This window comes from Globicephala melas, chromosome 14 (genome assembly GCF_963455315.2).
Source record: "Globicephala melas chromosome 14, mGloMel1.2, whole genome shotgun sequence".
Lineage (NCBI taxonomy): Eukaryota > Metazoa > Chordata > Mammalia > Artiodactyla > Delphinidae > Globicephala > Globicephala melas.
In genome coordinates, this window is record NC_083327.1 from 17,376,189 (window position 1) to 17,393,689 (window position 17,501).

The 17,501-nt window shown below is 44.0% G+C and overlaps 2 protein-coding genes across 13 annotated transcripts in view; one reads left to right on the plus strand and one right to left on the minus strand.

The window, feature by feature from the left end:
* Positions 1 to 14,117, minus strand: part of UBE3D (ubiquitin protein ligase E3D) — a 162,391-nt gene extending 148,274 nt beyond the window's left edge. The window contains exons 1-3 of the mRNA XM_030859388.2: positions 14,013 to 14,117; positions 4,421 to 4,617; positions 740 to 830 (exon numbers count right to left, since the gene is read on the minus strand). Coding sequence (XP_030715248.2) covers positions 740 to 830; positions 4,421 to 4,617; positions 14,013 to 14,089 — 365 coding nt within the window. The 5' untranslated portion in view covers positions 14,090 to 14,117. The remainder of the gene's footprint in view (positions 1 to 739; positions 831 to 4,420; positions 4,618 to 14,012) is intronic.
* A 2,800-nt stretch (positions 14,118 to 16,917) lies between these two features.
* Positions 16,918 to 17,501, plus strand: part of DOP1A (DOP1 leucine zipper like protein A) — a 122,394-nt gene continuing 121,810 nt past the window's right edge. For all 12 annotated transcript variants that reach the window (XM_060283797.1, XM_060283795.1, XM_060283796.1 and 9 more), the window contains exon 1: positions 16,918 to 17,015. The gene's annotated coding sequence lies outside the window, so the exon portion shown is untranslated. The remainder of the gene's footprint in view (positions 17,016 to 17,501) is intronic.

The following is a 17,501-nucleotide window of genomic DNA, read 5'->3' on the forward strand; positions in this document are numbered from 1 at the left end:
AAACACATAAAGTAAAAAAAATATGGTTAACGATAATAAGGGTTTGCTCTGTCTTTCCAGCCTATGAGTGATTAGAAAATTCAGAGAGCAGGGTTTGTGCCCAGGAAACAAAGAGGCTGACAGGAGGAGAGGATGGAAAAATAATTAAAAGAGACAACATGGGGATACAAAGAATACAGCAAAGGGCCCTTCCCCTCTCAATGGGGTAATCACAGCACACCTCGAAGGCAGGTGACAGCATTAACCCAAGCATCAAGAGAAGGTTGATTTGTGCTTTCTATGCTGTTTCAATAAGCAGGGAAACCGGAAATGGATTTTAGAAAGGCACTAATAGAAATAGTTCAAGTACAAAATTGTGCTGCAAAAGCTTCTGTTATTTAGAAAATTCACTTAATGTGGCAGAAGTTTATTCACCAGAATGATGGCTAAAACGTGTGACAGATGCCGTGTCTGTTTTCAGAGGAGAGGGGCCTATCTCTACCGGCTATTCCACCAAGATAAGCCTTCCTCCCTCAAAGCCAGCATCCTATTTTTCCCCTTTGTCAGCTGGAGAAAATCTAGCTGCTCCGTGATTGCTGGAGCGTTTGGGGGCTGGTCTGGTTCAAAGTGACATTGAGTCTGTGGCTCTCATTTGAAGGCCACAGACTGCTCCCTTGGCAGTTCCTTCAAAAATTCTGATAGAAAAAGAGAAAAGCCATTGCCAGGCACCGGATGAACCAGTGTTGACTGTGTTCCTTACCTGTTCCTCATGATGATTTCACCGCAGGACTGGCAATAAAACATGCAACATTCTTGGGCTTGGGAGCTTTGATTAAACACTGAGATCAGTTCTAGAGGAAATCAAGGAAACAGCAAATCTTAGCGGTTTGGGACAAATCCATTACCATACTTAAGAGTTTAAGAGCCGCAATAAATTACCACCAATAAGCACTGTTTATGATCTACCCAGAAGTACCCATTTAGTTAGTATTATCTGATGACTCAAGCAGAAGCAAATATTGGGAAGCGTTTTCAAAAACAGATTTTGCTACATGTTTCAGTTAGGTATTGCCCTAAATGATCTGTGTCACATAGATAACTCGTTATTTCTCTCATTCTGCAAATACCAACATTAAGGATGAGAGAAAAGGAGCTATTTCCTCTGCTATGCTTAGGGACAGTTTTTCATCACTGTGACTGCTGGTAAACAGACTTCTTAAATTTAATTCGATTGAAACGAGGTTGATGTCCGCTCTGGCATCCTACCAGTACGTACAAACAAAATCAATCTTGAAATTGGTCTTTATTGGGCAGGTCCCGGGGAATGAAACGGCTCCTAAGAAGAGTTCCATCTTCCAAGAGTGAAACTCAATTTCTGATTAAAGCTGTGGGAAAACATATATGTCCCATAGTATATGAAAGAGCAGTATAAGACAGTATGTTTCCTTAGTTTCCATTATTTCATTCATGAAGGAAACTTTCATTTCCAAAAAAGCCCGAAAAACAAAATCCAAACCTACAAAAATATTTGTCTATTAAAAAAAAGTCTGAAGAAATGAGGTTATATCCATTAGAATCAAGCAATTTGTATTTGGCTTATGTTACTTTATATTCTAAGATTAAAAAAAAATTGATGTGAGAAAAGTTTAAGCCTTAGAGTTAAAAATTCTTCTGTTTAATTTCTAGGACTGCCCTGTAGCACTAAAGTGAAACAAACAGTATTCTTTAGCTCTGAGCAGATAATAAGTAGACCTGGGTAAGACATCCAAAATGTTCTTTTCAGAACCAATAAACAAATTTTCAGTGACACACTGCCCTCTGCTGCTCACCCAGCATGATGCAGGCTCAGGTTCAAGTCAGAACCTTCTGATCCAGGGGCATCCTGGGAAGCGCTGCCACCTGGGGATGAATCCAATGCTGGTACTACATCAGATTTTACTGCAGCCAGTTCTGGGTCAAAGGTCACGTCTGACCTATGCATTCAAAACAGTGTAACAATATGTCTACTGTAGTCCTTAAAAGAGCATTCTTATAGTTGAAAAGTCAACTTTGTAAAAACCCTGAAACACAGATTGAATGCTATAAATGTTAAGACTCGCTTCCTACCACAGATTTTGATTCCAGTTTACATCGGTATGCACCTATTTGATATTTATTCATTCAGCAAATATTTATTCACCACCTATTATGCGGAAAGCACGAAAGCAATTAAATACTGAGGAATCTATTTTGCATACCCCTTCATGCACTGCAGAACAGGGGTTTGAATGTTTTTCCTTTTCAGACTGTTGAGTAAAATATGTGTTAAAAATGTAAAGAAATTGGAGACCCATGAATGCCAACAACAGATGCAAACCAACACACAGCAATTTATTTTTTCCAACAGTTAAAACTAGACGGTAATGTTTGCTGATTTAAATTTTTAAAAATGGCTCAAGCTTTGCTATTTAACTGTTATAGGATATGGGTAGGCAACATACCAATTCTGTCTCTGGAAGGTCTCCGTACCTCCTCATTATAGGACCTAAAATCATGGTCCCAGAAAACTAGCAGAAGATCTGAAAACGCTCCACTGTGGCTTTCACGCCTGCCTTTCTCCAGTTTCCTGATGTGACCCAAGATTCCTGCTCTGGGTACTGTTCAGCATCGCTAAAGACAGGTGATGACATCACAGGAGCCAGACTCCCAAGGCTTCTTCCCTGAAACAACACTTCCCCTGCCCATCATGTGGTACCCTCAGAGCGTCTATCTCCCATCTTGATGGCCCCATTCTTCTTTCCATGGTTATTCCAACAGTCATTCTTAGGTTTATCCTATGCCACTTCAGCCCCAGGACATTTCTTTCCTCAAACCAACCCTGATCAACTCAGACTAGTTATTCACTAATCCAGCACTTAAGCACAATCATTCTCCAACAAAAAAGGAACGGAGCTCCCTCTACTTCTCTTTCCTTTCAAAAGCCAGGATAGAGATGCGAGGGAACACCTGACAACTCCTGAACAGCTCTTCAGTACAATCCTGTTGACCGCCCTTGGGGCTGCATGGAGAAATGCAGATGAAAGCCTTCACATCCATGAGGCAACAGGGAAATCAAGTGCATCTATAAGAACTATAATCCTTCTCCGAGAACGAGTATCACATCCAGCTGTTACAGCCTCCGTTTCCCCTTTTTACATCATTTTTAATCCTCTGAAGCATATCATTCACATGGCAAAGAGGCAATGAACCAGTGAGGTCATTCGATAAATTACTGCGAGAAACATTTCTACTGACTTTCTGAATCAATGTGCCAACAACAAAATATTGGAAGTATCACAGGCATAGCAACAATCAAAGTCGAATGATGCATCAAACTCAATTTCAGAATCTGTGTGTACTGCTCCCTCTAGTTAGAAATGTCCCGGACATCCCTGGTGGCGTGGTGGTTAATAATCTGCCTGCCAATTCAGGGGACACGGGTTCGAACCCTGGTCCGGGAAGATCCCACATGCCACGGAGCAACTAACCCCGTGTGCCACAACTACTCAACCCACGCGCCTAGAGCCCGTGCTCCGCAACAAGAGAAGCCACGACAATGAGAAGCCCACGTACCACAACGAAGAATAGCCCCCGCTAGCCGCAACTAGAGAAAGCCCGCGCTCAGCAATGAAAACCCAACGCAGCCAAAAATAAATAAATTAAATTAATTAATTAAATGTCCCTAATGGATGCGATCATTTCCATCATTCAGTTCTCCGGTCAAACAATGCTTTCTCAGAGTGGCCTGAGACCTCATCTGACCCTCATCTGCCCCTAGTCACGCCCTATCCCATTACTCTGCTTTACTTTGCCCACAGCACTTACCTCTGTATCCAAATAACTTGTGTGTTCATTACCTGTTCCCACTGATTAGAATCTTAAGCCCCATGAGGGCAGAGACCTTCCTAGCTTGCCCACTTCTGTACCCCAGCACCTAGATCAATGAGCTAATATTTGTTGAATGAATGAATTTCTACGTAATGCTTTAATATCAACCAGGTCTTGCACGATTGCCATCTGATTTCATCTTCCTATCAACTCTGTGAGCCAGGTTTTTTACAATTAAAGAAACAAAGCAGGGAGTATGTGGGAAATCTCTGTACCTTCTGCTCAATTTTGCTGTGAACCTCAAACTGCTCTAAAAAAAAAGTGCAGACTATTAGGAAAACAAAATAAAACACTTAAAAAAAACCCCAAAGAAACAAAGCCTCAGAAAGGTTAAGTAACATGTTCAATTACATGCAGCTAATAATGGGCAGAGCTGGCAAAAAAACACATCTTCTGGACCCCCAGCTCATTCTATGCAGCTGATGAGCAGTGATTTTCACCTGGGAAAAGTTCAGCCTTTCAAAGGAAAAAAAAAATCACCTTTGATTTATAATGAAAAAACAAATGCAGAAACAGGACCGTCAGCACTACTCACTTGTGCAGAATTCCGCCCGCGCCTGCAGCCGCAGGTGCAGCCCGTCCCCGGCCACGTGCCGCAGCCCACGGCAGGAGGACGGGACAAGCCTGACCCCTGCTGGCAGCCAGAGCTCGGTGCAGCCGCCAGGGCTTTTCATCTGGAGCGAGGTCGGCGTTATGCAAACATCCATGGGCAGACCTCCTTCGTCTGGAAAGCTGGGAATTAAAAATAACACACAAGAAATTATTTCTCATTGATGAAAGCCACATTATGAAAGAAACAAAAACGGCCAAGGAGCTCTCTGTTCCTCTTCAATAAGGGCCCTGAATTTAGTCACTGCCGTGGAAAAACAGCAGTGAACTGGTCGTAAAGGAAACTAATCTACACTAGGTTTAGATGAGGTCAGAGAGTACTTTTCGCTGTCACCGTTAACATGAAAGTTCAGAGACATATTTTTCATTCTTGCTTCTTCTTTTTTTATGGTAACGATGCATTTTTAAGCATGTACTCTTTCTCACTGCCAATGATCCTGAGTGCCGGCTCTCTCCTCTACCTCAGTGCTTCCTCCATCTACTCCAGCCCGGACCTCCCCCTGGGCTGCTCCAGGATCTGCCGCACAGCCTGCCACTTCGCTTCCCCACCCCGACTCTTCCCTCCCACCAGTCTCCCTGACTTCAGCTTCTGCAAACCAGCACAATGGAATGCTAGTCTGTCATGCACCACGCACTTGCTTATCAAAGTTTTTTTTTTTTTTTTGCGGTACCCGGGCCTCTCACAGTTGTGGCCACTCCCGTTGCGGAGCACAGGCTCCGGACGCGCAGGCTCAGCGGCCATGGCTCACGGGCCCAGCCGCTCCGCGGCATGTGGGATCCTCCCGGACCGGGGCACGTGTCCCTGCATCGGTGGGCGGGCTCTCAACCACTGCGCCGCCAGGGAAGCCCCATCAAAGTATTTTTGGCCAGAGAATTCAACAAGACAGCGTAAGACGGTGGCTTATTCACCTTTTCGTCCCTTGATCCTAGCATGATTTCGACCTTCATTCACTCACTCAACACACTTTTTTTGAGTTCTACCATGTGCCAGGTACTGGGAATACAATGATTAACAAGATATTTCCTCTGCACCCCACACCCCCAAGCAGGGGACAGGCTAGTAAACAGGAATGATCAAGGGAGCATTAAAAGTACGTTGCACTTATTCATAATACAGGGGACTATGGAAGCACGTGGAGGGGGGCAGCGACTCTCCTAGGCCAAGCACTAAGTAAATGTTACGTGAATAATGAATGGATGAGTTAGTGACATATTCTTGCTTCTGAGGCCAGCATTTCAATGTTTTACTTTACTTACAGTAAATTAGAGTAAAGCATTGGTATTTGATATACAGGATTTTGATAAGGAAGCCAGGATTACGTAAAACAAAAGGTACAGGAGAAAAAACTTTGTCGATTTTAAGAATAAACAAATAATGAAGAAAACAATCTAGTGATGTATGAATACCAGGCATGAAAGGACTTACTAACCCAGTCCACGACAAACACAAATCACTTGGTGCAGGCAACAGAGTAAAACACAGTTGCTGTCCACCAGGCACCAAAAGTACAGAAGGGTATGAAGACATATAGAGATGATACTCCTATGAAGTTGAAATATGCTCAGCACTGCACCAGAGGAGCAAAGCACCTGGATCCCCCTCTTAAGTGCTGACAGCAAGAGCAGGCCATCCACTCAGTGTCACTGAAGTGCAGAAGGTGGGCCAATCACTTGCATGTCATCCAAGTAGAGAGGTCATATCGTGTGTTCAGGTGTGAATCTTGGTCAGGCCTCCTCTTTTTGCCTTAGAAAATTTTAAAACTACTTTCTGGCTAGTTCCTATTAGAAGAGTGTAGATCTGCACTTAATTGGCAATACAGAATATCAAGAACGTGAGTCTTGGGACTTCCCTGGCGGTCCAGTGGTTAGAACTCCACGCTTTCACTGCTGAGGGCATGGGTTCGATCCCTGGTCAGGGAACTAAGTGTGCAACGTGGTCAAAAAAATTTTTTTTATTTAAATTTTTTTGACGTGGACCACTTTTAAAGTCTTTATTGAATTTGTTATAATATTGCTTCTGTTTTATGTTTTGGTTTTTTGGCAGCAAGGCATGTGGGATCTTAGCTCCCCAATGACCAGGGATCAAACCCACACCCCTTGCATTGGAAGGTGAAGTCCTGACCACTGGACTTCCAGGGAAGTCCTCCAAAATTAAAAATTAAATTAAATTTTAAAAAAGAAATTATTAAAAATACAAAACAAACCTGAGTCTTTTCCAGGGAAGACAGACTCAAACTCTTGAGTCAAAAGTCTAGTCTTCAGAAATGATGTTTAAGAAATAATAATCCTCTAAAGTAGATGTCAGAAAACTTCTTATATAAGAGGTCAGATGGTAAACATTTCAGGTTTTATAGACCATATATGGTCTCTGAGGCATAGTCTACTTTTTTTTCTTCCTAATGACCCTTTGAAAAATATAAAATCCATTCTTAGCTCATAGACTGTAACAAAACAGGCCGTAGCTTAGATCTGGCCCCTAGGCTGTAGTTTGCCAACCACTGCTCTAAAGATACACAATTTGTTCAGTTTGGCACTTCAGTGATTTTCAAACTAGACTGTGCACTTGGCACTTGGAAGCGTCTCAAGGGAAACCACTGGGTTCCTAAGTCCCCTGCCTGCCCACCTCTGCCATACCACCCTTTCCTCTCTTCCTCTTCCTGAAAAATGCAGCCAATTACATACGGCAAAGCAAGATAGGTATCTTCGAAAGGGTGGAAGAACCACTGAAGCCTGGGGTAGATATGAGAAACCCAGCAGGGTGAGGAGGGCCACCAAGCAAGGACGTCAGTTTCCAAGAGGAGAAAGGAGGAAATGTGAGCAGCAGGTGGGGGTCGGCTCAGCATGGAGTTTCAGAGCCTGTCTTAGTCTGCTCAGTTGCCTATAACAAAACACCACACAATGGGTGGCTTAAACAACGGACATTTATTTCTCCTAGTTCTGGAGGCTGGGAAGTCCAAGATCAAGATGCTAGCAGTTCTTGGGGAGGACTCCCTTCCTGGCTTGCAGATGGCTGCCTTCTCACTGTATCCTCACATGGCAGAGAGAGGAAGCCCTGGTGTCTCTTCCCATAAGGACACTAATCCCATCATAGTGGCTCCACACTCATGACCTCATTGAAACTTAATTATCTCCCAAAGCCCCATCTCCTAATACCACCACGGGGTAGAACTTTAACATATGATTTTTTTTTTTTTTTTTTAGTGGTACGCAGGCCTCTCACTGTTGTGACCTCTCCTGTTGCGGAGCACAGGCTCCGGATGCGCAGGCTCAGCGGCCATGGCTCACGGGCCCAGCCGCTCCGCGGCATGTGGGATCTTCCCGGACCGGGGCACGAACCCGCGTCCCCTGGATCAGCGGGCGGACTCTCAACCACTGCGCCACCAGGGAAGCCCTAACATATGAATTTTGAGGGAAAAGAAACATTCAGTCCGTAACAGAGCCCAAGCACGTGAGGAGAGTGTCGACACTGAGAGGAGGGAAGGGAAGTGGCAAAGGATGCCAGAGGAAGATTAATTGCATAGAGTGGAGCTGACCAAGTAAATACATGTCATGAGGATAATGGAATCCAGGATTCTCACCGTGGGAGAACAGCTACAAAGAGGGAAAGGGAGAAAACCAGAATGGATCCTATGGTGGTAGACTAGAATCTAAAATACCTGGATGAAGTCATGGTTTCCAATGCATATAAATGGATACAGTAATATATATAGATATATATGTATGTATATTATGATATATTTAGAAACACACACATATACATGCATACATAAACACAATACGTATGTCATACACACACACTCTAGTTCTGTCTACTAGTGGGTCTAGGAGAAGTGACACGCCAATAGTAATGAGTACACTCTGTGCCCAGATCTTGGTTTCTAAAGGTCATTTTCCACTTAAAAACAAAATGAACAAAAATGAAACAAAACACGGTTCCTTGGAAAAATAACTACATCCAGGGCTGGGACAGGAAAAGAATGAGATGAGCCTGAGCCTGGTATATCTTGCTGTGCAACTAAGTAAAGAAGAAATCAAAGAATGTCAAAACAAACAAACAAAAAACCAAAAAAACACAGAAATCATCTTGAAGGGACTCCCCCTGGCCACATCTGGTTATAATTTGAGAAAAAAAGTAACCCACTGAATGAAACAGAGCTATGGGTCCATACTGACATGAATAAATGAATGACTATACTTCAATTTAAAATAATAATAAATAAATGAGTAAAAGGAAAGTATGATGAGGAACAGGGCATTTACACAGTCTCAATTAATACTTATTGATAATGAAAAGAATTATTAATACAATTAATACTTTTTTTTTTAGATTTTCTTTTTTTTTTTTTTATTGGAGTATAATTGCTTTACAATGCTTATTGTTAATGAAAATAAAGGGCAATTTACGGTGGAGAAGCCTGGCAGATACCACCCTATTTAAGTTCTCAAAGTTAACATGAACTTGAATGGAACAAATCAAAATCATGTGCCACCTGAGAGGATGCGATGAGAACACAGCATCAATTTTGTGATATTCCTGCCAAAGATGTGTAACCTGAACGTAATCTTGAGGAGACATAAGACAAAACCAAATGGAGGAATATTGTACAAAATAACTGGGCTGTAATCTTCGAAAGTGTCAGTCAAGGAAACTGAGGACCTCTCCCAGATTGAAAAACGAAGGACACATGAGGATGCAATGCATGATTCTGAGCTGGATTCCTTTGTATTACAGATGTTAAGTAGACAACTGGAAACACTTGAATAAGGTCTGAGTATAAGATGGCAGTAACATATTTCCCAATTTTGAGTGTTGCATGCTGGTTTTGTAGGAGAACGTCTTTATTTGTAGGAAATCCACAGTAACGTATTCAGGAGTGACAGCAACTTACTCTCAAGTTTGAGATTATTCCAAAACAAAGTTTTTGAGACCCTAAGTGCCCACACTTTTTATATGTGAGGCTTTTGTCACTATTCTCTTGTAATCTTTCAGGTGGCACACCCTGCTCGGAACTATCTAATAACCTCACATCTCAACTCTGAGTCCGAGCTAAGGTCCTTTCAATGGTCTCTAAGACCCAGTAACATACTAGAGGCAATTGTTAACATTCCAGGCATTTTGCAAGCCAGTTGACCTCACTTTGGTAGTTTGATATCATCTGTGGTGAAAGTATTCCCACCACAGGAATCAGTAAGTGCTGCAAATCAGGAAGAATGTTTTTGTCTGTCTGGTTTTCCTGGAGAGCAGGTCATTGAACATTTTCCAGCACACCACTGCAAGACCCTTTACTATGTGCTTCACCAGCCCACCTGCATCTCTCTGAACTAGGCACCACCTCATACTTTCTGTTCTCTCACAGGGCAACAGTCTTTCACTGGGAATAATACAGTCCCAGACCTCACCCCTTTCAGTTTATTGCTCCACTGTTGCTTTCTCATTCAGAATAAGGGGTTGGAATTTTTTTTCCCTACCCCCTTTTCTGTCTTATTTTCTGCTAGGTACATATCTCTATTCACTATAACATATAAATATGTTATAAATATGTATAAATATTTGTGTATTCACTATAACATATAAATATGTTATAAATATGTATAAATATTTGTGTATTCACTATAACATATAAATATGTTATAAATATGTATAAATATTTGTGTATTTTCTGCCTCCCTCTTGCCACCATTAAACTGTAAACTCAATGAAAGCAAGTATTTTTGTCTTTGCTTTGTTGGTGGTGTTCACAGCCATATAATCAGCACCTAGAATCTGAGTTTTGGGCCCTAGAATAGGAACTCAGTAAACGTCTGTGAATTTAATAAATGAATGGCCAAGGTTTATCCCAGGAATGCTAAGATGGCTTAATATAAATAGACTGTTTCTAATGCAATTCACAGAAGTAGAGACTAAAGGAAAAAATATGACCATCACAATACAGGTAGAAATCATTAAGGAAAACACAGTATCTATTCATGATGAAAACCCTTAGTAAACTAGGAATAGAAAGGAACTATGAGGCTTCCCTGGTGGCACAGTGGTTAGGAGTCTGCCTGCCAATGCAAGGTACGTGGGTTCAAGCCCTGGTCCGGGAGGATCCCACATGCTGTGGAGCAACTGGGCCCGTGCGCCACAACTACTGAGCCTGCACTCTAGAGCCCGCAAGCCACAACTGCTGAGCCCACGAGCCACAACTGCTGAAGCCTGCGCGCCTAGAGCCCGAGCTCCGCAACAAGAGAAGCCACCACAGTGAGAAGCCCACACACCACAGGGAAGAGTAGCCCCTGCTCGCCGCAACCAGAGAAAGCTGTGAGCAGCAACGAAGACCCAACGCAGCCAAAAATAAATAATTTATTAAAACAAAAACAAAAGGAACTATGCAGTCTACCAAACAGATTCGCCAAAAGTCAACATCATCACACCCAATGATGAAATGCTAGAAGCAGTTCTTTTAAGATTAGGGAAAGAGGGCTTCCCTGGCGGTGCAGTGCTTGAGAGTCCGCCTGCCGATGCAGGGGACACAGGTTCGTGCCCGGGTCCGGGAAGATCCCACATGCCGCGGAGCGGCTGGGCCCATGAGCTATGGCCGCTGAGCCTGCACGTCCGGAGCCTGTGCTCCGCAACGGGAGAGGCCACAACAGCGAGAGGCCCAAGTACCACAAAAACAAACAAACAAACAAAGATTAGGGAAAGAATAAAAATCATATCATTTACATGAACTGCAAATAGACTAAAAATTCTAATTAAAATGCAGAGATTCTCAAAATGGATTTTAAAAAACTCCGCTCAGTACATGCTTTTAAAATTTTACATATAAAGACACAAGTTGAGAGTAAAAGGGTAGAAAAAGGCATACCATGCAAACAGTATAGTCAGCTGATTTCTGACAAAGACATTGAGTTATATCAGCGGAAGAAATGGCAGCCTTTTGTTTGTTTTTGGTTTTTTTTGTGTGTGTTACGCCCGGGCCTCTCACTGTTGTGGCCTCTCCCGTTGCGGAGCACAGGCTCCGGACTTAGCGGCCATGGCTCATGGGCCCAGCCGCTCCGCGGCATGTGGGATCCTCCCGGACCGGGGCACGAACCCGCGTCCCCTGCATCGGCAGGCGGACTCTCAACCACTGCGCCACCAGGGAAGCCCCGAAATGGCAGCCTTTTAAATAATGGTGATGGGACAACTGGGCATCCTTATAGAAAAGCAATGAACTTTGACCCCTACCGCATGCCAAATACAAAAACTAATTTGACATAATCACAGACCTAAATGTAAAAGCTAAAATTATGTAACTCCTAGAAAATAAACATAGGAAAAAAATCTCACAAGCTGGAGGTAGGCAAAGATTTCTTAAGGACACAAAAAACACTAATCATTAAGGGAAAAAATGCAATAAACTGGATTTCATAATAATTAAGATTTTCTGTTCATCAAAAGACACAATTAAGAAAATGAAAAGTTACAGATTGGGAGAAAAATATTCACATACTCACAGGCATAAATGAAAAAGGTCTTGTTTCCAGACTATATAAAAAACTATTTAAATTCAACAGTAAGACAAACAGCTTGATATTAGAAAGGAACATATATGAATGACCAAAAAGCAAATGAAAAGGTACTCAACATTATTAATCAGGGAAATACAAATTAAAATGACAATGAGATACTACTGTATACCACCAGAATAGCTAAATCGAAGACTGACAACACTAAATGCAGACGAGAATGTGAAGCCATTAGAATTCATTTTTTTCTGGTTAGAGTGTAAACTGGTACAATCACTTTGGAGAACTGTTCAATGGTTTCTCATAAAGTAAAGCCCCCGTCTACCCTATGACCCAGCAAAAATACTTACACAAAAATGTATGGCAGCTTTGGGAATTCCCTGGCAGTCCAGTGGTTAGGACTCCACGCTCACACTGCCGAGGGCCCCGGGCTCAATCCCCGGTGGGGGAACTAAGATCCAGCAAGCCGCACAGTGTGGCCAAAAAAAAAAAAAAAAAGTATGGCAGCTTTATTCATAACAAGCAAGCTCTAGAAACACACAAAATATCCAGCAATAGATGAATGGATAAATGTATTGTCGTATATGCATACAGTGGAAAACTACTCAGCAGGAAAAAAAGAATGGCCTATTGATATATGCGATGACATAGATGAAACGTGAATCTCGCAAACACGGTTGAAGGAAAGCAGCCGGAAACAAACAAGTACATATTGTATGACTCCATTTATACATAGTTCAAGAACTGGCAAGCTAATCGTTGTTGAATGAAAGCAGAACAGTGGTTGCTTTTAGGGTTGGGGAAATTGACTGGTGGTGAAGTTCAACAGCCAAAGACCCCCAGGGACAAAACAGGAGCCCAGCAAAGTTAGGTTTCTTAACTTGCTGAAAAGGGAGAGTTATCCAGGGGAACCATGAAGGGCCCCTTTGACGAGAGAAAGGAGGGAGGTTGTCTTGTTTCGTTTTGTGTAAGGTGTGGGCTCCAAATAACCTCACAAGGTGAATTTGAGTTGGACGTGCAGCACTTATTGGAACTCATGATTTGAGAAAGGGCGGGGGAGGACACAGGGGAGAAAGAGAAAGAAGAGTAATAAACATCGTCCCCATTTTACAATTGAAAACATTCAAATTAAAGGATTCTACTCTGGTGAAGAAGCTAGGATTGAATCCAGTTCTCAGGTCAAATCCAAAACTGCCACACCAGACATCCGGCTGGTTTCAGGAAAAGAGAAGGCTAAGCATTAGTCTATCTCAGAGTGGTGCTGTGTAACAAAACGTTCAGGATTTTAACGTCTAATTTACTCTGTTTGAAACAGTGGTCACAAGGGAACAGTCGAGGTCCCATATACTACCAAACCAAAAAAAGAGAACACTTTTCCTAACAGTTTCTTGTTCGTGTAATGAATAGCAAGTTAAACGCGTGCAGACTTCTCACTGGAACTCCGAATATGAATAAAAGAATGAGCTCCAATAAGAAGTCTGCAACCTTGGTTAGTAGTTCACTGAATATACGTTTACTGAACCAGTGTGTCGGTTCCTTTGCATAGAGAACAGTTTGGGGAGGAAAAAATAACACCGGAGTTTATTTACAAAACAGGAAGCTCTCACATTGGAACAGATTTCTTACAACGAGGATCCCAAAGAGGCAATCAAAACATTTTTTGCACTCTTTTGTTGGAAACTCAGGGCACTGTCAACGGTGTGGTACATTAGGTATCCTCAAACTTTATTGTGCATCTGAATCCCGGGAAACGTGTTAAAATCTAAGTTCTGATTCAGTAGTGCCGATGTGGAGCTAAGACAACGCATTTCTAAAAAGTTCCCAGGTGATGCTGAGATTGCCAGCCGAGGGGAGACTGGGGGCGCGCGCGGGGGCGAGCAACTCCACTTTGAGTAACCCAGAAGCTCTAAGCAACTGGAAAAAAGAAATTCAAAAACCCGTCCTTCCGAGGGAGGCGGAGCCTGCCCGGGCAGCCGAAAAGCGAGCTAGGCTGCGCCTGGAAGCCCGCACTCCACCGCCCGCCTTACCCCAGGATCAGCAGCGCACTCTGCAGCCGTCTCCGCACTTCCAAGAACACGCGCGCCTCCGCCGCAGCCGCCGCCATGGCGGGCACCCAGTCAGGGGCTCCAGCGACCTCGGGCACCAGGGCCGGAAAGGGGCTGCACGTGCGACCCGAGCCGGAGCAGGAGCGGCAGCGGCGGCGGTGTGGGCGGCGCGGGTCTCCAGGACCCGGAGGTCGGCTGCCCGCCAGCCCACAGCGCCACCTGCCGGGAGAAGAGCGCGCCGCCGCGAGGACTCCATCTGAGGGGCGTGGCAGTGTCAAATCCCGGCTTTGGGTCTGAGTGCGGAGAAAGATGGGCGGGGACCAGAAGTGTCCTCCCACGGTGCCACCTGATGCATCCGGCTCCCTGGAAATGACCTTCAAAGTCAGACCCCCCAGTGCAGTGCTTTGGGTAGCGTGGGTAGGGAGGAGACTGGACGAGAGGGAGATGATGGAGAGGGGTCGGTATAGCCGGGCACTGTCCCCAGGAAGCCAGAGAGCCGAACTCCCCACCCCAAACACACTGTATCTTGGATTTGTTTTTGTTTTTGTTTTAATGAACTACGGTTGGGTTTTGTTTTTTTTGTTTTTTAATGAACGCTAGTCGGCCGTTTGGTAGCTCTGTCTGAGGCAACAAATGTCCAGCACTGACGTGGCGTTGCTTCTCAATTTAGACCCAGTCGCTCCAGGATGGAAACGGTTGCAAAAATGTGAGAAGTTTTCTGTTATCTATGCAGAAGAGAGTGTGGTTAAATCCAGTATCATGAAGCACAGGATCAAGCATTCCCATAACTTTTGAAAAGAGGAAGATGAGAATGACTCCATATGTACATTTCCGCTCTTCACTTTTGCAAAAGTAAAAACTGACTCAGGGAAGTTGTACTATCATTGCTACTAGAAGATGTTTTTGGAAAGTTTGACCCGGTAAAGAAAAGGATCTAATACAATGTAAGTACTTATCATGGGAATATATTAAAATATAAGGCCATGGTGGTATTATAATGAAAATTCTTTTCAAACAAGAGGCTTTAAAAAAATAGAAACAATGATTGCTTGTATGTAGAAAATCGTGTTTATTGATTTTCTACTTTATCATTTCAACGTCACAATTATCACACACCAAACGTATTAATTTGAAGATTTTCCAAATAAATAATAAAGCCATGTCCCTAGAGATACTAGTTTAAGACAGTTTTTCTAAAATCTATATTTGGAGTTTTTAAAGTTTATTGTTTTGCCTCACAAATTCCTGTATCCATCAGAAAAATTAAAAATCATGGCTGGAGGTAACACAATTAAAAGAATTAAGTTGACTGCTATTTCATCTCAATGGTGATGAAGCGTGATGGTTTTGATGGAAGAAATTTTCACATATTAAGATATAGGAAAGTCATTCTGGCTTATACAAGGTTTAACTTGAACTTTAGGATAACCAAAACAGCCTATTTGTGGCCTATTAAGTATGCATTGAGGACTTCCCTGGCGGTCCAGTCGTTAAGACTCTGTGCTTCCACTGCAGGGGACGTGGGTTCAATCCCTGGTCTAGGAACTAAGATACTTTATGCCACCTGGCACGGCCAAAAAAAAAAAAAAAAAAAGCATCGTGCATCTACTTTAACCATTAAAGAAAACATGCATTAAAAAAAAATGGAGTAACTGTGGTTCAGACATTCCAAATGGAGCCAAGGTGGTCATTGTGACATAGACACGTTCTTGTATTACTGAGAACTTAAAATTTCTGAACTGTGTCAGACTCAAGGACACCACCAGCCATTCTCAGAACAATATCTGCTAGCAGCTGCCAGCTGCAAACTTGTAGCCTCAAGGTCTCCCCTTGTAACTATGCAACCGTTTCAGACCCCAACCAATCCTTACGTAACAAGCACCCATACTTCCTGCCAGCTCCAATCCTAATGCTTGACAAATAATTTATGTAATTTTGGGCCTTTTGTCTTTATAAGCTGCCCCCATTTTGTAGTCCAGTGGAACACAATTCAAGTGCTTCTTCAATCTGTGTCTCCCAGGCTATAGTCCTCAATTTGGCTTAAATAAAACTCTTTTTTTCTTCCTAATATATATGATATATTGGTTTATTGATTATTTCCCTCCACAATTTCGACTCCTTATGCCTTCCACCTTTAATTCTCAAAGCTATTAAGTGCCTAAATACTGACACATTATATTGAAATATAACTTTTTTTTTTTTCTTTGTTGGCCATTCGTCTTGCAAGATCTTAGTTCCCCGACCAGGGATTGAATGTGGGCCACGGCAGTGGAAGCATGCAGTCCTAACCACTGGACCATCCGGGAACTCCCTATATACCATTCTTAACACAGCATGCTCTTCATAATTGATGTTTCATTATTTTTAAGAATTGTTATATTTTATGTATTCATGTATTTCACATTCGCAAAAGAAATCAACCAATTTTTTCACCCTACATTTTAGGCAAAAGGGTGCAATTCTTGTAACAACATGATTCTAGGGTTCTAGAATGAAAATATCTCCTTATGTGATAACAACTATTTGTCTCCTAACTTCACAAATCTTTTAACCTCTCTGTGCTTGGGGTTCCTTAATATTGAGGAATTAAACAATTGGTTAAACAATTTAAACAAATACTTAAATAATATTTAAAAGCTATTTTCAACTCCTAGCATCCCTTCCATCTCTCCACCCATCATGATGGGGCTGGCGCGTGGAAAACACCTGCTACACCCCTTTCCAGGTCCACTCCCTCAATTGGTGGTGATGGGCCGCTTCCCCGACAGTCCGCTTGAGGGCGCTGTGACTACAGCTAGCGCCGGGAGGCAAGGAGCGGACCGGGGGCGGGGATCGAGGGCCGAGGACGTCGACGCCGGCGTGGGCGCGAGCGCGAGCGCGGTGCACGCCGGGAGCTGTCACTAGGCCCTCCGGCTCCCGGCCTCCGTGTCGCTGCCGCGGTTGCCAGGAGAGCGGCGCCGGCAGGAAGCGGCCGAGCCCCGACAGGTAACAGCGTCCCCGCCCCCAGCGCGGTCGCGAGGCCGGCCGCCGGCCCCGAGAGGCCTGCTTGGCCGGGCTCGTTCCCGAGCCGCCGGGACGCCCCGCGGGTCGGCTGTTGCGTTGGGGGATGTAGCTGCCCCGGCCCCGCCTGAACTCGCGAAGCCGGCCGGCCGGCCGCCCTCTGGTTTCCGTGGAGGCGGGAGCTGCGCGGGGACCGGCGGGCCGGGGCCGGCCGGCGGCGCCGCGAGGAAGGCCGGGGCCGGCGGGGCCGGAGCGTCGGGTGACCGGGTAGAGCCTCCTGCGCAGGGGCCGCGCGGTGCGCGAGGTTGGGGTGGAAGTCGCACCTGTGCGATGAGAGCGCGCGGATGCACTTCTGTGTTGGCGGAATCGAGGCTTCTTGCGGCCTCTTGCATCTGGGGGGTTGGTTTAGGATTGAGGAGACACAAATGCCCGCCCTGGTTCATATTACATGCGGGGGGGGGGTGTTGGAAA